Source organism: Anomaloglossus baeobatrachus, chromosome 1 (genome assembly GCF_048569485.1).
Source record: "Anomaloglossus baeobatrachus isolate aAnoBae1 chromosome 1, aAnoBae1.hap1, whole genome shotgun sequence".
In the NCBI taxonomy this organism is placed as follows: Eukaryota; Metazoa; Chordata; class Amphibia; order Anura; family Aromobatidae; genus Anomaloglossus; species Anomaloglossus baeobatrachus.
This window is the reverse complement of record NC_134353.1, coordinates 356770292-356792568: the sequence shown is the minus strand read 5'-3', so window position 1 is coordinate 356792568 and position 22277 is coordinate 356770292. Positions and strand designations below refer to the sequence as shown.

At 47.5% G+C, this 22277-nt stretch overlaps 1 protein-coding gene across 1 annotated transcript in view; it reads right to left on the bottom strand.

Annotated features, from left to right (window-relative positions):
• The window catches only part of LMNB2 (lamin B2), a 134472-nt gene that overhangs the window by 73035 nt on the left and 39160 nt on the right, over window positions 1–22277 (bottom strand). The window contains exons 2-3 of the mRNA XM_075352436.1: window positions 17217–17353; window positions 4607–4763 (exon numbers count right to left, since the gene is read on the bottom strand). Coding sequence (XP_075208551.1) covers window positions 4607–4763; window positions 17217–17353 — 294 coding nt within the window. The remainder of the gene's footprint in view (window positions 1–4606; window positions 4764–17216; window positions 17354–22277) is intronic.

Genomic DNA, 22277 nt, shown 5'->3' with positions numbered 1-22277 from the left:
ATAAAACTGTCCTTGCTGTTCATACACTATGAAGCTGAGCTGGCCACTGCAGTTCTGGTATCTTTAGATTACTTGTAAATCAATACAATAGTATCTGCTCCTCACCGCCCCAGTATGGGAGGTTACATCACAGACCAGTGTAAAGCTCCGTGCTGCAGAATGAGGGCATAGCCATTGGCTCCATGCTCTTCCTACCTGTCAGACCCCTCATACTTGCTTTTATGTAGTCTTAGAACTGGTGGTACGGCGGCATGCAGTCATGCCCCCTTTTCTAAGACTGGATAAACACAAGTGTCGGGGCTGGCAGGCAGGAAGAGCATGGAGCCGCCGACTATGCCCCTGTTCCCTACTGCAGCATGGACCTTTACAACCAAACATGAATTCCTTGAGGGGTGTAGTTTCTAAAATGTGCTCACTTATGTGGATTTTTTACCTTTTGGCACCTCTGAGGCCATTCTATTTTTATTTACATTCAACTTCATTACATTTTATTCCACTTATTTTCCAGCGATTTGATGAAAACGCCTAGGTTTTGCATTTTTTTTTTTTCCTTTAACCCCTTCATGACCATGTACGGATATATCCGTCATGGAGTGTCCCGTTAAGCCCCGCCCCCTACCGCCGGGCAGGCGGCGGCGGTCGGCACACATATCAGCTGTTTTCAACAGCTGACATGTGTGCCTGCTAGCCGCAGGTGGAATCGCTTCCACCCGCGGCCATTAACCCCTTAAATCTTGCTGCCAAAATCTGGCAGCAAGATCTAAATGCGCGCGGCCATGTTTTTTACTTACCGTCGCCCCCACCGGAAGTCACGTGCGTGATCACGTGACTATCGGTGGTTGCCATTGTAGCACAGGGTCATGTGATGACTCCTGCAGCTACGAAGTTTCACTTTCGTTTTTCCTCGGCCGGGAGCAGAGGGAAAAAAAGTGACTATTTCTGCTGTTTTCAGCGGTATAGCTGTGATCAGCAGATAGCGATCAGCGATCGGATTGCTGATCGCTATAGCCCCCTAGGGGGACTAGTAAAATAAGTAAAAAAAAAAAAAGTTTTAAAAAATAAAAAACCTAAAAAAGTTCAAATCCCCCCCCTTTCCCCCCATTGAAAATGAAAGGGTTAAAAAAAATAAATAAATATACACATTTGGTATCGCCGCGTTGAGAAATGCCCGATCTATAAAAATATAAAATCAATTAATCTGATTGGTAAACGGCATAGTGGCAAAAAAATTCCAAACACCAAAATTACGTTTTTTGGTCGCCGCAAGTTTTACGCAAAATGCAATAACAGGCGATCAAAACGTAGCATCTGCGCAAAAATGGTACCATTAGAAACGTCAGCTCGAGACGCAAAAAATAAGCAGTCACTGAGCCATAGATCCCAAAAAATAAGAACGCTACGTATTTCGGAAAATGGCGCAAAACGTGCGTTACTTTTATCGGACAAACTTGTGAATTTTTTTTAACCCCTTAGATACAAGTAAACCGATACATGTTTGGTGTCTACAAACTCACACCGACCTCAGGCATCATACCCACACATCAGTTTTACCATATAGTGAACACCGTGAATAAAAACATCCCAAAAACTATTGTGCCACCACACTTTTTTTGCAATTTTTCCGCATTTGGAATTTTTTTGCCGTTTTCCAATACACCATATGGTAAAACTTATGGTTTCATTTAAAAGTACAACTTGTCCCGCAAAAAACAAGCCCTCATAAGGCAAGATGGACGGAAAAATAAAAAAAAGTTACGGCTCTCGGAAGAAGGGGAGCAAAAAACAAAAACGGAAAGTGCCCCGGGGCTGAAGGGGTTAATAGTAATTTCGGAAGCAGGGATACCAAATATGTATGTTTTTCTTGTTTGTTTATTTTTGTTACTGCATAAATATTTGTATTTATCTGCATAATTTTTTAATACTTGTATTTTATTTTAATTTTTTTAAATTAGTGCCTTTATGGGACTTTACTTTTATTTGCCTCATCACTGTCCTAATGTATTGCAATGTTATACCGACAAAACACCTTTTGGACCATTACCATAATTTGACTTCTGGCAGCCATGACAACCACTGGGTTCCTGGGGTCGCATTGCGGTTGAGGGTCCCGATCGGGTGAGAGCCACAACCACTGGGTTCCTGGGGTCGCATTGCGGTAGAGCAGGGGTGGGCAATTAATTTTCCCATGGGGCCACATGAGAAATTGGGATTGGTTTAGAGGGCCGGACTAATATAATTACCTCAGTTCTACCCAATATACTACATCACTACACCCCCTCCATATACTACACCTGTAATATACTACATCACTACACCCCTATATACTACACCTGTAATATAGTACACCCCCATATAGCACACCTGTAATATACTACACCTCCATAGAGCACACCTGTAATATACTACATCACTACACCCCCCATATACTACACCTGTATTATACTACACTCCCTCCATATACCTGTAATATACTACACCTCCATATAGCACACCTGTAATATACTACACCCCCATATGTCACACACCCTGCTCCCCATACAGCCTGCACCCCCATATCACACACACTACACCCCATACAGCCTGCACTCCCATATCACACACCCTGCCCACATATCTCACCCTGTCTGTACCCCAACTTACCCCTCTCAAACACTCTGCACCCCTTCACATCCTTCTGTCAGTCTGCAGCCCTCATATGCCACTCACCCTGCAACTCCATCTTCCCTCATATGCCACTCACCCTGCAGCTCCATCTTTCCTCATATGCCACTCACCCTGCAGCTCCATCTTCCCTCATATGCCACTCACCCTGCAGCTCCATCTTCCCTCATATGCCACTCACCCTGCAACTCCATCTTCCCTCATATGCCACTCACCCTGCAACTCCATCTTTCCTCATATGCCACTCACCCTGCAACTCCATCTTTCCTCATATGCCACTCACCCTGCAACTCCATCTTTCCTCATATGCCACTCACCCTGCAGCTCCATCTTCCCTCATATGCCACTCACCCTGCAACTCCATCTTTCCTCATATGCCACTCACCCTGCAACTCCATCTTTCCTCATATGCCAATCACCCTGCAACTCCATCTTTCCTCATATGCCACTCACCCTGCAACTCCATCTTTCCTCATATGCCACTCACCCTGCAACTCCATCTTCCCTCATATGCCACTCACCCTGCAACTCCATGTTTCCTCATATGCCACTCACCCTGCAACTCCATCTTTCCTCATATGCCACTCACCCTGCAACTCCATCTTCCCACATATGCCACTCACCCTGCAGCCCCCCTCCCCCTCATGTCCCCTCTTTTCTCATTACCAGTCATCATGTGTCCACATCTCCTTCAGCATTCAGCAGGTCTTGCTTTCTGCCCGGCATCCTGTGTCTCCTCCCACACAGTCACATGGGCGTGACATCATCGCAGGTCCTGCAAGATGAATTATTCCGTCTGCTGTGCTGCTTCTTCTCCTGCCCGGCGGGAACTTTTGAAATGACACACGCAGCGCAGTACTGACAACGTCAGAGCGCGCGCGTGTGTCACTGACAATTAGTGCCGGCAGGGAACAGAGGAAAGACTCCTGCGTTCCGCTGCCTGCACTGACTGTGCGGACCTGCACAGGATCTCTTCCTGCTCGGCACGCTGCAGCCCGGCTCCACTGCACCGGCTGAAGACGGGCGGGCCGGTCACAGAGAGCAGGCGGGCCGGTCACAGAGAGCAGGCGGGCCGGTCACAGAGAGCAGGCGGGCCGGTCACAGAGAGCAGGCGGGCCGGTCACAGAGAGCAGGCGGGCCGGTCACAGAGAGCAGGCGGGCCGGTCACAGAGAGCAGGCGGGCCGGTCACAGAGAGCAGGCGGGCCGGATGTGGCCTGCGGGCCGCCCCTTGCCCAGGTCTGTGGTAGAGGGTCCCGATCGGGTGAGAGCCACAACCACTGGGTTCCTGGGGTCGCATTGCGGTAGAGGGTCCAGATCGGGTGAGAGCCACAACCACTGGGTTCCTGGGGTCGCATTGCGGTAGAGGGTCCCGATCGGGTGAGAGCCACAACCACTGGGTTCCTGGGGTCGCATTGCGGTAGAGGGTCCCGATCGGGTGAGAGCCCCCTCCCCCTCACTCAACCTTCTGAACACTGTGATCGCTCTTGATTGCGGCATTTAGGAGGTGAAACAGTCAAAAGGTATGCCGGCACTGACCATGCCTGCTACAGCAGGAGTTCTTAAGCCGAGCTTCAAAATCGGCTATCATGTTGACACCGCTACTGTGCCTGCATAATTGCCATGACGTATTGGTACATCATATGTCAGCAAGTCAATGCAAAATATGACGTACTTTTACATCATGGTGTTAGTTATAGAATAATTACCTTTTTACAATTTATTATGAATAGATGGCCTCAGTTATAGAACAAATATAGCATAACAGCTATACTACATAAAACGCTCACGTATTCATAATCAACCAGCTGTATTGTAATATCACAGGGTATTGAGCGAGCAGTGACACACACAGCAGTGTTGTTTGGAGCACACTTGTGCACTAGTGTAGAACAGTCGGCGTACTCCCCATACATAATACACACTGATAAATAGTAAAAAGACTACCTTAGTGAGCTGAGCTTGCAGATTGGCCAAGTCAGCTTCCAGATCACGTTTATCATCAAGCGCGGCACTGAGTGCTGCCTCACTTCTCAAATGGATAGCCTCCAGGTCTTTATTACGCTGCTTAACTTGAGCCAGTTCTGTAACTTTTTTCTTCAGGCTAGATAAAGAAAGTAAATATAGCAGTTAAGATTTTCAGAGAAGAAAACCAGCAAAAAAAAGTCTACTGGATACATACACAACGGATGGGAGTCCATGGTGAAACACAGAATCTTCAGCAAGAGAAAAATATACTACTGTAAAAAAAGAATTTTGTTTACTTACCGTAAATTCTTTTTCTTGTAGTTCCGTCTTGGGAGACCCAGACCTTGGGTGTTTAGCTTCTGCCTCCGGAGGACACACAAAGTACTACACTTAAAAGTGTAGCTCCTCCCTCTGAGCTTATACACCCCCTGGTGAGCCAGTCCCAGCCAGTTTAGTGCAAAAGCTGAAGGAGAATAGCCACCCACAAGTAGAGCAGAGCAAGAGCCGGAACAACCGGAAACTGTCTTGACAACAGCCGGTGATAACACACGGAACAAGAAAATTGCCAACGGGCAACAGGGAGGGAGCTGGGTCTCCCAATACGGAACTATAAGAAAAAGAATTTACGGTAAGTAAACAAAATTCTCTTTTTCTATATCGTTCCTTTGGGAGACCCAGACCATGGGACGTTCCAAAGCAGTCCCTGGGTGGGAAATAAACAGAAAAACTAAGAAGTAGGCAGAACCTAACTTCACAAGTGGGCGACAGCCGCCTGAAGGATGCGTCTGCCCAAGCTCGCATCTGCCGAAGCATGAGCATGCACTTGGTAGTGCTTCGAGAAGGTATGCAGGCTAGCCCAAGTGGCAGCTTGACAGACTTGTTGAGCCGTAGCCTGGTGCCTAAAAGCCCAAGAGGCACCGACAGCTCTGGTCGAGTGTGCTTTGATCCCCGGCGGGGGAGGCACCTGAGTACTCTCTGGTAGGCGTCCGAAATGGTCGATCTAATCCAACGGGCCAAGGTCGGCTTAGAAGCAGGGAGACCCTTGCGCCGCCCTCTGGTTAGCACAAAAAGAGAGGTGCACCGCCTAAGCGCAGCGGTGCGAGACACACAAATCCGGAGAGCACGCACCAGATCTAGAGTATGCAGCGCTTTTTCAAAGCGATGAACAGGGGCCGGACAGAAGGAAGGTAAGGAAATCTCCTTGTTAAGGTGGAAGGGAGAGACCACCTTAGGAAGAAAGTCTGGAGTCGGACGGAGAACCACCTTGTCCTGGTGAAAAACTAAAAAAGAAGGTGACTCCGAGGAGAGCGCAGCCAAATCAGAGACTCTCCTGAGAGAAGTTATGGCAACTAGAAAGGCCACTTTCTGAGAAAGACGATACAAAGAAACCTCCCTAAGAGGCTCAAAAGGGGGTTTCTGCAATAGCGTGAGGACCAAGTTAAGGTCCCAGGGATCCAAGGGCCGCCGATAAGGCGGAAAGATGTGAGACGTGCCTTGCATGAAGGTGCGGACCTGAGCCAGCCGGGCGAGACGCCGCTGGAACAGTACTGACAGAGCTGAGACTTGTCCCTTGAGAGAGTTGAGGGACAGTCCTAGCTGCAGACCGGACTGTAGAAAAGACAGAAGGGGCGGCAAAGAGAATGGCCAAGGAGGATGGCCGGAAGAGCGACACCAGGACAGGAAAATTTTCCAAGTCCTGTGATAGATCTTGGCGGAGGAAGACTTACGGGCCCGAGTCATAGTGGAGATGACCTCAGGAGGAATACCAGAGGCCGTCAAAATCCAGGACTCAAGAGCCACGCCATCAATTTGAGGGCCGCAGAATTCGGGCGGAAAAACGGACCTTGCGAGAGTAGGTCTGGACGGTCCGGAAGATGCCACGGCATCTCTACGGACAGTTGGAGCAGGTCTGGATACCAAGCTCGCCTGGGCCAGTCCGGTGCAATGAGGACGACTCGACGGCCCTCCATTCTGATCTTGCGCAGGACTCTGGGCAAGAGAGCTAGAGGGGGAAACACGTAGGACAGACGAAACTGGGACCAGTCTTGAACCAGAGCGTCCGCGGCGAAGGCCTGAGGATCGTGGGAGCGAGCCACGTAAACATGAACCTTGTTGTTGTGATGGGATACCATTAGGTCCACGTCCGGAGTGCCCCATTTGCGGCAGATTGACTGAAACACTGCCGGATGAAGGGACCACTCGCCACCGTCCACGCATTGACGGCTGAGATAATCTGCCTCCTAGTTTTCCACGCCTGGGATGTGGACTGCGGATATGGTGGACTTTGAGTCCTCCGTCCATTGAAGGATGCGTTGTACCTCCAACATTGCCAGGCGGCTGCGTGTCCCGCCTTGGTGATTGATGTAGGCAACCGCTGTCGCGTTGTCCGACTGGACTCGGATGTGCCTGCCCGCCAGCAGATGGTGAAAAGCTAGGAGAGCCAGAAGCACTGCTCTGGTTTCCAGCACATTGATCGAAAGGGCTGACTCAGACGGAGTCCAAGTGCCCTGCGCTCGGTGGTGGAGATATACCGCTCCCCAGCCGGATAGACTGGCATCCGTGATGAGGATCACCCAGGACGGGGCCAGAAAGGAGCACCCCTGGGACAGAGAGAGGGGCCGAAGCCACCACTGAAGAGAGCTCCTGGTCTGTGGCGACAGAGCCACTAACCTGTGCAAGGAGGAAGGCCGCTTGTCCCAACAGCGGAGAATGTCCAGCTGCAGGGGACGCAGATGGAACTGGGCAAAGGGAACAGCCTCCATTGACGCCACCATTTGACCCAGCACCTGCATCAGGCGCCTGAGGGAATAACGGCGGGGCCTCAGCAGAGAGCGCACCGCCAGTTGGAGGGACTGCTGTTTGACTAAGGGCAGCTTGACAAGTGCCGGCAGAGTCTCGAATTGCATCCCTAGGTACGTGAGTTTCTGGGTCGGAGTCAGAGTGGACTTGGGCAGAATGACAAGCCACCCGAATTGAACAAGAGTGGCGAGAGTGAGCGAGACACTCCGGTGACAGTCTGCACTGGATGAAGCCTTGACTAGAAGGTCGTCCAGGTAAGGGATCACTGCCAACCCCTGTAGGTGCAGGACCGCAATCACTGCCTGCTGCCGTGACCTTGGTGAATACCCGAGGAGCTGTGGCCAACCCGAAGGGGAGAGCCACGAATTGGAAATGTTCCTCTCCGATTGCAAAACATAGCCAACGCTGGTGTGAAACTGCAATTGGCACATGCAGATAGGCATCTCTGATGTCGATGGATGCCAGGAAATCCCCTTGGGTCATTGAGGCAATGACTGATCGCAGAGACTCCATGCGAAAATGCAGCACCTGAACATGCTTGTTGAGAAGCTCGAGATCCAGGATGGGCCGGAAGGAACCGTCCTTTTTGGGGACTAGGAAGAGATTTGAGTAGAAACCTCTGAACCGTTCCCGGGCGGGAACCGGTACAATTACTCCGTTGGCCTGCAAGGATGCCACGGCCTGTGAGAAGGAGGCGGCCTTAGAGCAGGGGGGAGTTGTGAGAAAAAAATCTGTTTGGCGGGCTGGAAGAGAATTCTATCCTGTAGCCGTGGGAGATGATATCCCTCACCCACTGATCGGAGACGTGTTGAAACCACGCGTCGCCAAAGTGGGAGAGCCTGCCACCGACTAAGGACGTTGCTGGCGCGGACAGATAGTCACGAGGAGGCTGTCTTAGCGGCAGCACCTCCTGCGGTCTATTGTGGACGCGCTTTTGGGCGCCAGTTGGATTTCTGGTCCTTGGCTGAGTTAGTGGACGAGGCCGAGGGCTTAGAGGAGGACCAGTTGGAAGAACGAAAGGAACGAAACCTCGACTGATTCCTGCCCTGGACAGGTTTCCTGGTTTTGGTTTGTGGCATGGAAGTACTTTTCCCGCCAGTAGCTTCCTTAATTTCATCCAGCTGTTCCCCGAACAGCCCGGGACCCAGCAAAAGGGAGTCCAGCAAGGTACTTCTTTGAAGAAGCATCTGCCTTCCACTCTCGAAGCCACAAGATCCTGCGGATAGCGAGGGAATTAGCCGAAGCCACCGCAGTGCGGTGAGAAGCCTCCAGCATGGCAGACATGGCATAGGATGAAAAAGCTGAAGCTTGGGAAGTTAAGGCAACCATTTCGGGCATAGATTCCCTGGCGAGGGAATGCATCCCCTCTAGAGAAGCAGAGATGGCTTTGAGAGCCCACACTGCTGCAAAAGTCGGGGAGAACGAAGCCCCTGCCGCTTCACATACGGATTTGGCCAGAAGGTCAATCTGGCGGTCAGTGGAATCCTTAAGAGAGGTGCCATCAGCCACCGATACAACGGTCCGGGCTGAGAGTCTAGACACTGGGGGGGGGTCTACCTTTGGGGAATGAGCCCACTCCTTGACCACCTCAGGTGGAAAGGGAAAGCGGTCATCAGAACCACGCTTTGGGAAGCATTTGTCAGGACAGGCTCTGGCCTTGGTCACAGCGGCCTGAAAACTGGAGTGGCTAAAGAACACACTCTTTACTCTCTTAGGCGAGGTAAACTGGTGCTTTTCTGCCAGAGGGTTGCTCCTCTGATACTGGCGGATTGAGATCCAGTACAGAATTAATGGACGCAATCAAATCACTAACATCTGAGTCACTTTCGGACAGATCAATGGGGTACATGGAGTTAACCTCCGAGCCCCCCGTAAAGACATCCTCCTCGTCCTGTGAATCAGCTCCTGAATCAGAGCCGCGGGACGAGGAAGGAGAGGGAACCCTGCGTCTCTTCTTAGAAGGACGGGGTCTGGGACCAGATGATGAATCCTCTGTGAGCTCCGGTCCTGAGAGACCCCTAGCAGCAGAGGCACCCTGTGAAAGGGGCTGATGCATGTTCAGCAAAGTCCTGGACAGAAGTCCCATGGAGTCAGCAAAAGACTGGGAGATAGACCTAGAAAAGGATTCTACCCAAGCCGGGGGTTCAGCCACAGGAGCAGGAGAAGCCTGAGAGACCACTGGGGGTGAGACTCCAGGCTGAGGCACTGCCAGGTTAGAGCAGGCATCACAATGTGGGAATATGCTCGGTTCAGGCAGCAGGAGCTTACATGCAGTGCATACTGAATACAGCTTTGGAGCCTTGCTCCTCGTGTGAGACATGCTGCTGGAGTGGGGGCTCTGCCAGAGAATGAACCCCAGAGAGTATAATCAGAGGTCCATAACCGGAGACCGGTTGTGGCTTACCAGACCGCTGGAGCGGTGTTGTGTGCCCTCCAGATCCCGAAGCCCGGACCCCCAAGCACAGCAACTCAGCAGAGATGCTGCAGACCAGCGCTGCAATGCAGAGAGAACGCTGAGAAAATGGCCGCCGGAGCGAAGAGAGGGGGCAGGACTTGCTTGAGGAGCGGGATCTGAAGGGCCATAGAGATCTACAGGGGAGGAGACACACTGCTGTGGGGAGTGTCCCTCCCCTTGCAGAACGGCCACCGGGCGGAGCCGAGCCTGTCCCTCTGCATGAGTGACATGCGAGGGCAGTGAAACCGAAAGTAGGCCTCCGGCGAAGCCGGGGCCTAAATTTGAGCGGCGCGGCCGGCGCGCAGGCACCATCGGCGCGGTTCTCAGGCGACAGCCAGAGAACCCGCCGGAAATGTCATAAAAACACATCAGCACACTCTCCCACAACAATAAAGTACAGGGACCCCCAATATATATATAAACGTCTCAGGTACTTGGCTTGCTGAGACGCCGGGTTCCAAGTCCCTGGGGATGAGTGCTCCGGTCCAGCAGGGTCCTGAAGGGCTGCAGATGGAGACCGGTCTCCTGCTAAGCATGGAAACCGTGCTGGCTCCCACTTCAAGCCAGAGCCCAGGAGGGATGGTGAAGGAGCGCGGCATGTAAGGCTCCAGCCTTGGAATCAACCTTAACAACACCGCCGACACAGTGGGGTGAGAAGGGACATGCCGGGAGTCCAGACTTAGACCAGCTTTTCTTCAAACTCTTTCCAAAAATCAAAAATCAGATGAGAATGCATGTGTGGATGTATGCCTCCTGAACACAAAGCGATAAACTGGCTGGGACTGGCTCACCAGGGGGTGTATAAGCTCAGAGGGAGGAGCCACACTTTTAAGTATAGTACTTTGTGTGTCCTCCGGAGGCAGAAGCTATACACCCAATGTCTGGGTCTCCCATAGGAACGATAAAGAAAAATACATTCAGCATACTCTCCCCATACAATAAAGAACAGGGACCCCCAACACATAAATGTCTCAGGTACTTAGCTGCTGAGACACAAGGCCAGGTCCCTGGGGATGAGTGCTCCGGTCCAACAGAATCCTCAAGGGGCTGTGGATGGAGACCGGTCTCCTGCCAGGCATGGAGACCATGCTGGCTCCCACTTCAAGCCAGAGCCCAGGAGGGATGGTGAAGGAGCACGGCATGTAAGGCTCCAGCCTTGGAAATCAACCTTACAACACCGCCGACACAGTGGGGTGAGAAGGGACATGCCGGGTGTCCAAACGTGGACCCGCATTTCTTCAATCTCTTTCCAAAAAGCAAAAAATCATATGAGAATGCATGTGTGGATGTATGCCTCCTGAACACAAAGCGATAAACTGGCTGGGACTGGCTCACCAGGGGGTGTATAAGCTCAGAGGGAGGAGCCACACTTTTAAGTATAGTACTTTGTGTGTCCTCCGGAGGCAGAAGCTAAACACCCATGGTCTGGGTCTCCCAAAGGAATGATAAAGAAAAGCCCTGTGTGAACATAGCCTTACTTCCAGTTCATTCTACAATAATGACCTTTCCACAATCAAAATTTACCCTTTCCTTTAGATCCTAAACTGTTCATAAACAGTTCTAATAAAAATAAACCAGCTAAAAATATCAATATAAGCTTGTTGTAGTAGCCGGCTGTAGGAAGCCTGCACTTTCCTATAATGCGAACAGAAAAATGTGTACTATGGACTATGTTTGCATGCTATGGACAATGGGCCACGTTCAGAAATGTCCAATCAAAACAGTAGTGGCAAAAAAAAATTCCAAATGCCAAAATTACATTTTTTGGGTTGCCGCAAATTTTGCGCAAAATGTGATAACAGACCATCAAAATGGCGCGTCTGTGCAATAATGGTGCCATTAAAAACGTCAGATCGAGATGCAAAAAAAAAAAAAAAAAAAAAAAAAAACAAAACAGCCGTCACTGAGCCAAAGATCTCGAAAAATGAGAATACTATGGTTCATGAAAAATGGCGCAAAAATGCATTTTTTTGGACAAACCTTTGATTTTTTTTTAACCCCTTAGATAAAAAGTAAACCTATACATGTTTGGTGTCTACGAACTTGTACCGACCTGAGGCATCACACCCACACATCAGTTTTACCATATAGTGAACACTGAATAAAATAACCCAAAAACAAAATCATGCAATTGCACTTATTTTGCACTTGGAATTTTTCTGTTTTCCAGTACACTATATGGTAAAACTTATGGTTTCATTTACACTCTCGGATGAAGGTGAGCGGAAAAAAAAAAAAAAATCATCATCAAGAGGAGTGAATCTTCGCACAACTCCAGCAGCCCACATGCCACAAACTAAGTTTATGCCAGCTTTGGTTTCCGCTAATATTTATGCCAGGTATAAATAACAGTGAAGGTGCCGGGACTACAGCACCCTGGCCTACTTCAGAAGAGAAAAGCGTAGAAAAGTCACAATTTTAGAAACTTTTAATTATCAGAAAAGTGGTGCATAGCCCTTCTATGTGCGAGTGGAGCTGCATCTGCTGGCTTATCAGATCACAAAGCAATAGTCGGAAGCATGCCCAGAACTTTTCTTGCAGATTTGTCTTTATATTCCTATGAATTGCCATGTGACCGGTTATGCTTTTCCCCAAGGGCATTTAACACATGTCCTACATTAGAGGGTCACTGAGACTGGACTGCGGCTAGCAAAGAGGCTGCTGCCAAATTGGTTTACGTACATATGTAAATTGTACAATAAGGGAGATAATAGAAAGTACATAAAGTTTGAAAGGGAATTTTTTAGGTAAATCTAGTTGCACCTTATTATACAACTATTCTTAAAATCAACCGGATCACCATCAACTAAGACGACATATTGGGGAAACGATATACACATTAGTACTGTACTATAACTGCAATAGCTACAACAGTACAGCTTTGTAGAATCACTGACAGAGCTAATGTAACGCACTTTCCAGTTGTTGGTCCCGACAGTTGGGATAGAATTCCCTTGTAAGAGACAGAATGTTTCCTTTGTGGAGGACATTTTCTGAAATATCTAATTAAACAGGTGCCCACATTCCTTAGGTCCTCTAGGACTCAGAAGGCTGTAGAATCAAATTCAGCTATTACATGAGTAAGGGAATCACTCACCAGATTTCCGAATACAAATCTGCATACACAATAAGGCTATGGTCACACACTGCATTTTTGAGGTCACAAAAGATGCACCTCAATGCATGCATTTCCTTCCCCAGCCAAGTCTATGAGATTTTATTTTGCAGTCCACACTGGGCATCTTTTTTTGGCTGCATCTTGGCTGGGATTTTTGAAGATGCAGCATGTCAATTCTTTTTGCATTTTTAACTCTTGATAGTCAATAGATTTGACTTAAAAACGCTTTGGTCAAAATGCGATAAAAAAAAAAAAAAGGGCGTAAAAAAAATGCATGCATTTTTTGTGTTTTTGCCACGGATGTGTTTTTTTGGGCCAAAAACGCTGCATCTTTGTGGTGAAGAAAGATGCAATACATGACCATAGCCTAGAACTGATCAGATGGACCTGACGGGGCTGGTAAACTTATTTTGATGATTAATCTCAGAATGGTTCTGTATTCTTTACTAAAGGGAACCTGTCACCAGATTTTTCATGTATAAACCAGAACTATCACCTGCATTCTATAAAAGGTACATATTAGCCCCTGACTCTCCTGTATACTATCCAAAATACAAGGTGGGAGATTTTCAAAAGGTATGCAAATCCTGAAGGTCCGGTCTGCTGCACATGCTTGCTACGACACCCGCCCTCCTCTTCATGCTGATAGTGTCCTCTTGCTATGATTGACGGGGGAAATCTTGAGCCTGCACAGAGCCATCACCTTGAGCAGGTGCACTGTGCGCTGCCCTACTGCGGGCAGAGCCTAATACATAGGTGTGTGAGAGCCCTACTGCGGGCAGAGCCTAATACATAGGTGTGTGTGAGAGGCGGTGATGGCTCTTTGATGAGAGATTTCGCCCAGGTTAGGTTGATGACGCAAAAGTCATGCACAACGGCGGGTGAAATTTAGCGCCTGGGCAGAGATCAGTTTCATGCAGTAGGTTCTGCCTGCAGTAGGGAACAGCAATGTGCACCTGCCTGAGCCGGCGAGGTCTCTACGCAGGCGGGATATTTCACCCGGTTATGTGGATGAAGCAGGAGGAGTCATCCATGTCAATCATAATAAGATGACGACTATCAGCACAGAGGCGAAGGACAGGCGCCGCAGCAAGAAAGACCATTGGACCACACCGTCCGGATTTACATGCAGCGTGGGAAATTTTCAAAAGGTTTTTGGGGGGTACACAGGGAGTGTCAGGGGAGAATATGCACCTTTATAGAATGCAGCATTAAGCACTGATGAAGATGGTAGTTTTGGTTTATACATTAAAAATCTGCTCACAGGTTCCCTTTAAAAACGTTAATCTCAATCTCCACCCACCTACACTGATTGACAGCTTCTCACAGTTTCCCTCCTCCATGCTAAACTCTCATATGGGACAATATAAGCTGCAACTGTCAGGAAGGCTAGGTTCATGGAGACTTAACCTCTTCGCAACACATGACATACTGGATACGTCATGGATTGTGTGAGGTTAATTCCCGCAGGCTGCCTTGGGTAGTTCGCGGCGATCCACGCACATTTCAGCTGATTTCAACAGCTGGCAGGCACAAGTGGAATTGCGTTCCACCTGTGCCTATTAACCACTTACATTTCACTGTCAAATTCTGACAGCGAGATGTATCAGCGTGCCGCCGTAAGCATAACTTACCCACCCTTATCGGAAGTCACGTGACGTTATAGTCTGCTAGGGTGACTAGTAAAATAAAAAAAGTTCGTATCACCCCCATTTCGGCCCACTGAAAATTAAAAGGGTTAAAAAAATACACATATTTGGTATCCCCTCGTTCAAAAATACCAGATTTATCAAGATAGAAAATGAATTATTCCAATCAGTAAACAGCATAGCGGTAAAAAATTCCAAAATTACGTTTTTTGGTCGCTGCAAATTTTACGCAAAATGCAATAACAAGTGATCAAAACATAGCATCTGCGCAAAAATGGTACCATTAGAAACGTCAGCTCAAGACGCAAAAAATAAGCCATCACTGAACCATAGATACTAAAAAATGAGAACGCTATGAGTTTAGGAAAATGGTGCAAAAAGTGCACCACTTTTTTGGACAAACTTTTGGATTTTTTTAACCCCCTTAGATAAAAGTAAACCTATACATGTTTGGTGTCTACAAACTAGCACCGACCTGAGGCATTACCCCAACACACCAGTTTTACCATATAGTGAACACAGTGAATGAAATATCCCAAAAACTATTGTGCTTTTTTTTTTTTGCAGTTATTCCATACTTGAATTTTTTCTTTGTTGTTTTCCAGTACACTATATGGTAAAACTTATGGTTTAATTTAAAAGTACAGCTCGTCCTACAAAAAACAAGCCCTTTGGCAAGACTGACAGAAAAATAAAAAAAATAAAATGTTTCGGCTCTCGGAAGAAAGGGAGCAAAACAAAAACAAAACAAAAAAAAAACCCAAAAAAACGGAACTACGGAAAAATCGCCTGGGGGTGAAGAGGTTAAAGGGTTATTCCCATCTCCAAGATCCCATCCCAATATGTAGTAAGTGTAATAATAATAATATTGGCAAATACTTACAATTAGAAAAGTATTATAGTTCTCCTGATTAGCTATGTTTCTTACCTCATGTGCAGGGCATCGCAGATAAGGATTCCTAGTTACAACCACGAGCAACTAACTACCTGTCACTAAATGAGTGGACATAACCATGGATACCTAAAGCTGCAATGCCCTGCATATGAGGTAAAAGACATGGCTATATCAAGAGAACTATACTACACTTCTAATTGGAGGTAGTTGCTAATATTACTACGCCTACTACATATTGGGATAGGATCTTGAAGATGGGAATAACCCTTTAAAAGGGAACCTGTCAGCAGAAATTTCACCCAAAACCTAAAAGATTCCCCCTCTGCAGCTCCTGGGCTGCATTCTAGAAAGGTCCCTGTTATTATTGTGCCCCATGTGAGACCAAAATAAAGCCTTTATAAAGTGGTACCTTTTTGTATGCAGCTTCTGTAAATGGGACACGGGGGCGGGCTCTCTGCCGTCCGTTATTCTGCCTCCTGGTCCTGTATGCCGCCCCCATCGCTCCTTTCCATAGCTGATGCACCGCCCACTGCTCCAGCCATCCCCGCGCATGCCCAGTGCCAGTCTCACGGGACTGAGCAGTGTGACCGCTGGTGACGTGTGCGCAGACAAGTGATTATGGGCGGGACTGTGACTGTTATCAGCAAGTACCCGCCCATAATCTCGTGAGCGCGCAAACCTCTCCAGCGGTCACACTGTACTCAGTGTAGATGCTAGACTGTATGGGCTGCTTCCAGGGATGACGTCCTTTTGTCACGTGATAGTATTTTGAACACGCCCCTATCACGTGACAAGGGGACGTCATCCCTGGAAGCAGCCCATACAGTCTAGCATCTACACTGAGCACAGTGTGACCGCTGGAGAGGTTTGCGCGCTCACGAGATTATGGGCGGGTACTTGCTGATAACAGTCACAGTCCCGCCCATAATTACTTGTCTGCGCACACGTCACCAGCGGTCACACTGCTCAGTCCCGTGAGACTGGCACTGGGCATGCGCGGGGATGGCTGGAGCAGTGGGCGGTGCATCAGCTATGGAAAGGAGCGATGGGGGCGGCATACAGGACCAGGAGGCAGAATAACGGACGGCAGAGAGCCCGCCCCCGTGTCCCATTTACAGAAGCTGCATACAATAAGGTACCACTTTATAAAGGCTTTATTTTGGTTTCACATGGGGCACAATAATAACAGGGACCTTTCTAGAATGCAGCCCAGGAGCTGCAGAGGGGGAATCTTTTAGGTTTTGGGCGAAATTTCTGCTGACAGGTTCCCTTTAATACACTCAGACTCATCAGCTATTTCAGTTTATAGCTGGACTCAAAATTCTCATCTTGAGGACTATACAGCCATTCTGACATGACGTGCCAACAAACACTAGTGTCGTCCCTACATTTTATTTAATAATGTATAAAGTTTCCATTGTGAATTCTGAAGACAATATCAGATTTAAAAAAAAAACAACAAAACTCTTGGTCAATCAAGTTTTAAGGTTGGGTTTAAAGAAGGGTGGACCATCCTTCACTTACATATGGCAATATATACTGAGGCTGCTGTTTATCAAATGCGGGAGATATATCAATTTTCTACCCTTAAAATATTCATGTCATGATGCAATGTCGACGGTGGCATTAATTTTAACAAACTGTAAGCTGATGGCAAGTGTGAAGTCACTTACGTTTTTGTCACTTCATCGAGGTCTGAACGATACTTCCCCAGCTCAATCTGCAGCCTTGCTTTGTCCTTTGCCGTTTCATCTAACACTTTACGAGCATCAGCGAGTTCAGATTCATACAGTAGTTTAATTCCACTAACCTGCAAGATAAAAGCCAGAATTACTAAGCCATACATTGCTCATATTAAAATTCTATTCAGCAGTATCTGCACGAGTAAAGAATATAGAAATGCAACAAGACCAATGGTAAAAAAATTGTTTAAAAGAACAGAGAGTCCTCAGTGGTTGATACCTTTTAATTTTTATCTCTACTGGCTAACACGGTACAAACAAGACCAATGGAACATTCATATACTGGTCACTTACACAAAGTAGTAATTGGAATAGTACGGTGTTTCAGTATTTGTCAGCCAAAAAACAAAAGAAAAAGGTGTAATTAAACAAAAAACACTATATCTGCTATATTTTGGACTCACTCCAAGTAATGGCTTAGATACTTTCGCACTACACTTTCTTATGTTTGATTTCATGTAGTCTCCTGAGATTCTAACTGTTTGGTGGGAACGCACGAGTGTGAGCGCATCGAATGCGACATGCTGGGGACGCACGAGCGCGAGAGCATCGAATGAGACATGCTAGAGATCCTCGGATCCTGCTCTGCTGCAAGCGTGAGCCGAGTGTCGTTATACTGTGATCCGATCCTGTGATCAACACACAGCTGTGGAGGAGAGGGAGGGACTAATCCCCCATTCCCTCCATTATCAGCTGATGCGTATATCCCAAAGCATTCCGGAGTGCAGTGCGAGGTTTACACTTGTATGGGTGCGAGTGAATATGGATCGGAGTACACCCACAGCATGCAGCAAATGCTTTCTCTATCCAATTAGGGCTGAGAGAAAAAAAATAAAAAATAATTTGCAGATGGGAACAGCGCCATAGAGTAACATGGGTCTGAGCAGAAAGTGATTTTTTTTTTATCGCATTCCACTCGGTCCGTTTTACTCGCCGTGTGTCTCGTCCTAGCCCTTAATATACAAAATAAACTGACACTACCTGTGACCACGGATGTAGTGTGTATGAATGAAGATCGTATTTGCAAGTCATATATGTTTGTTTTTTTTAATTTATCTTCTACATGGCGGAGATGTTAGCTTGAAACATTAACATTAGAATTTATTTTAAAGGGAACCAACGAAGAGGATTTTGCCATATAAAGTAAAGGCAGCGTCTTATTGGCGCTAGGATGGTGCATCAAAATCATACCTTCAGTTTAGAGAATGGATGTTTGATTGGAAAAAAAAAACGTTATCAAAAAGGTCCAGAAATGAGTGCATTGGTTGAGTGGCATAGGCATTGGACGGGACTTTGTGGGTTGGGTCTTCAGTGACGATTCCTCCACTGGTTCCCTGCCTGCCCCCTTATTAAAAAAGGGCCACCCACCAGAATTGTCATATATAAACTAAAGCCTGCTTTGCACGGGACGACCGATCATGCGATTTCACGATCGATCGTACCCGCCCCCGTCGTTTGTGCATCACGAGCAATTGATTGCCCGTGGCACACAAACTCGTTAAACCCCCGTCACATGTACTTGCCTCCCGTGCGACGTCGCTGAGGGCGGCGGACATCCACTTCCTGATGTGGGAGGGACGTTCGGCGTCACAGCGACGTCACTCGGTGGCCGGCCAATAGAAGCGGAGGGGCGGAGATGAGCGGGATGTAAACATCCCGCCCACCTTCTTCCTTTCACATAGCCGGCGGGAGCCGCGGGATGCAGGTAAGCGATGTTCATCGTTTCCAGGGTGTCACACGGAGCAACGTGTGATGCCACGGAAACGATGAACAACCGGCGCCGTGTTTCATAAACTATTTTATGAAACCTAGCGACGAGTACACGACTCACGATTTGTGAGTGATACTGCGTCGTTAGGAGGTGTCACACAGGCCAACGTCACAAGCGATGCCGGATGTGCATCACAAAAACCGTGACCCCGATGATCTATCGCACGATAGATTGTCTCGTGTAACGCACCCATAAAGCCAGTGATATACTGGTGCCATCATGCTGATTCTATACACACCTTTAGTTGTGAGATCGGATGGGTGCTTTCTGAAACATAGGCAGGTACAGTTTGGGAAATGCATTGTTATTTGATGAGAGGTGCAAAGGAATATCTATTAGGTGGGTCAGGTTTTGCTAGTTATTCCCACCATTATCTGCCTGCCTGAGGGAGGAAGGACAGGGGGAAGGAAGTAAGGACAGGCAGGCAGACAGGAACAACTAGCAAAACCCGACCCACCTTTTAGATACTCTGTTGCACCTCTGATATAACAGTGCATTTCCCAATCTTTACCTGCCTATATTTCAGAACGTATACATCCAATTTCACAACTAAAGGTGTGTTTAGAATCAGCATGACAACACCAGTATAGCACTGGCTTTAGTTTACATATTAAAATCCTGCTGGTTGGTCTTTAAATTTCACCCCTTTGCCACCACAAATAAACACCATGTCCGGCACATGTGTAGTATTATTTTCACGGTTTTCTCCATCTCTTGAATAAAAGGTCGCCGGAATGAGCGCACGCAGCGATGATCCGGCACAATTTTATTGAATACACTCAAATACGAATATGAGCGGTGACGCATGTGCAAATTGAATTTATTTTGTTCTATCACAGTCACCATTTGTAGTCATCTCCCCAGTGTCCTCAGTAAAATGGAGCCGGAGATTGTGGTATGCACATGCGCCGATTCTGGCGCCATTTTACTGAAGAGCTGAAGAAAAACTTGAAAATAATACTGCTCACACACCGGCCATAGTGGTAATTGCGGCAGTAAAGGGGAGAAATTTAAATATGGGGCAGGCAGCCAGTGGAGGAATCACTGAAGGCCTGACCCACAAAGCCCCGTCCTATACACATGCAATCAAATATCCAATCTCCAAACTGAAGATATGATTTGATTCACCATCTTAGTACCAGTATGGCATTGCCTTTACCATGTCGGTTGGTTTTCTTTAAAATAAATTCTAAACTAAATGTTCCTGCTGGTTGGTTCCCTTTCATTTTGTTTTTCTTAAGGCTAGGTTCACATTTCCGTTGTTTTGCATCAGTCACACGCGTTGCTTGATGCATGTGACTGATGCGTTGTACAATGGATGACAAAGAACAGACTTCATTGTCTGACTGCGTTGTGTGCAGGGGGCGGAGCCGAGCGGGGCCGTGGCGCTGAGCACGTCAGTGCCGCGGGGACTGCAGGGCTGGGGAGGGACGTGTGTGCGTGTGTGTGTGTGTGTGTGTGTGTGTGTATATACACACACACACACACATGTGGAGTGCGGGAGGGGGCGAAGCCGAGAGAGGAAGTGTCGGCCTCCCTGCACACGTAACCAGTGTAAATATCGGGTAACTAACCAAAGCGCATTGCTTAGTAACCCGATGTGTATCCTGGTTACGTGTGCAGGGAGCCAGAGAGAGCATGGCAGCGAAATCCTATGGATTGCGCTGCTCAAAAAATGTTACAGGCTGCGTTCCTGCCACCCCGCGGTCAGTTGTTCCACGACCGATCAGTCGGGCGGAGGGTGCAACGCAGCATCATCAGTCACAATCCGCCCCTCATACAAGTCTATGGGAACAACGGAATCCGCCAAACTGATTCCGTTGTTTACCAGAGCAGCGGATTGTGACTGATACAATTTAACGGAAGTGTGAGCCTAGCCTAAGCCATTCAGAAGTGCACTTTCGGTCGTTTTTTGGATCATTTGTCCTGCTGCATAACTCAAGTGTGCGTAAGCTTGAGATCCCGTACAGATGGTCGGACATTCTCCTTCAGGATTTTTTGGTAGACAGCAGAATCATGTCAGCAGTTCCATTTACCACAGCAAGTCATCCAGGTGTCCTGAAGCAGCAAAAAAAAAAAAAAAAAAAAAAAAAAAAAAAAAGAGAGAACAAAAACGGTTGGTATGATGTTCCTTTTCTGAAATGGGATTGGTGTCAAGGGTGTTGATTCGTCCCAACTAGTCTGCCCTCTAGCCATAGTATCATGCCCCTGTGGGCATGATACCATGATTTTAATGCACAGATATCACCGCTGGCTCATAAAAATCTCGCACATGCACGCGTCTTTCCCGTAGAGTGGCTTGGCCTACTGACCTGGGTGTACGCTTGTTGGCTTCACAAGCGCACTGTGCATGATCCAAAGTCTCCTGTGTTTCAGACAATGAGAGGTACGCATGAGCAGGTAGTGACTTCGGCTCATTGAAATCATAGTATTATGCCCACATCCCTAGAGTTTCAATCTGTAGTTCAACTTCACTTTGCTAATTGAGCATGTGCAGTTTCTGAACCACGACCTATAGCTGGATGTAACAATACTAATAAGAGGCTCAACAGTGAGGGGGTACTATATGAAATGCAGGAGAAAGGGAGACTTGCTCCCAAGCAGAAGTGGGTGACAACAGTAGTGAAGAGCCTAGAACAGATGTCCGCAATGCATCATGGAAATTGTAGCCTGCTACCTACATGATCTGCTTCTGAAACCAAGACAAGAGCAGCAGTGTACCAAAAAATATAACAGTATACATTTAGGGCTAAAATACTGTATATTAGTTTTGTACTGAGAAACTTATGTACAATGTGTAATGGCCCCGCAGCCTTCAATGTTTCTTCATATCAGAATACTCCTTTATTGGAAACCAGAAAAGGCGTAAAGTTGACCATACACCTTAGCGTCAAATTCAGATGTGTTCGAGCATAGACCGTAATGTGTATAGACTAGCCTTGGGTCTCCTGACGAGAAATTGTCATCATAGGCATGCAAGATGCTTGTCCATGCATCATTGTAGATATACACGGACCGTGTTTCATGGATATCTGAATTTGCCCATTGATAGCCATATTTCTCTTATCCTGTAAAGCATTCCTGTAATTTTAATGGGGAGAATGAAGACGTTGCTACTGTAGACATTGACAGTATCCCACAGAAACTATCACTAGCATGTGATGTCAGATTGCATTGATGCAAATAAGGTGGTTGGCTTGCTTCCAATATAGCAGGTTTCA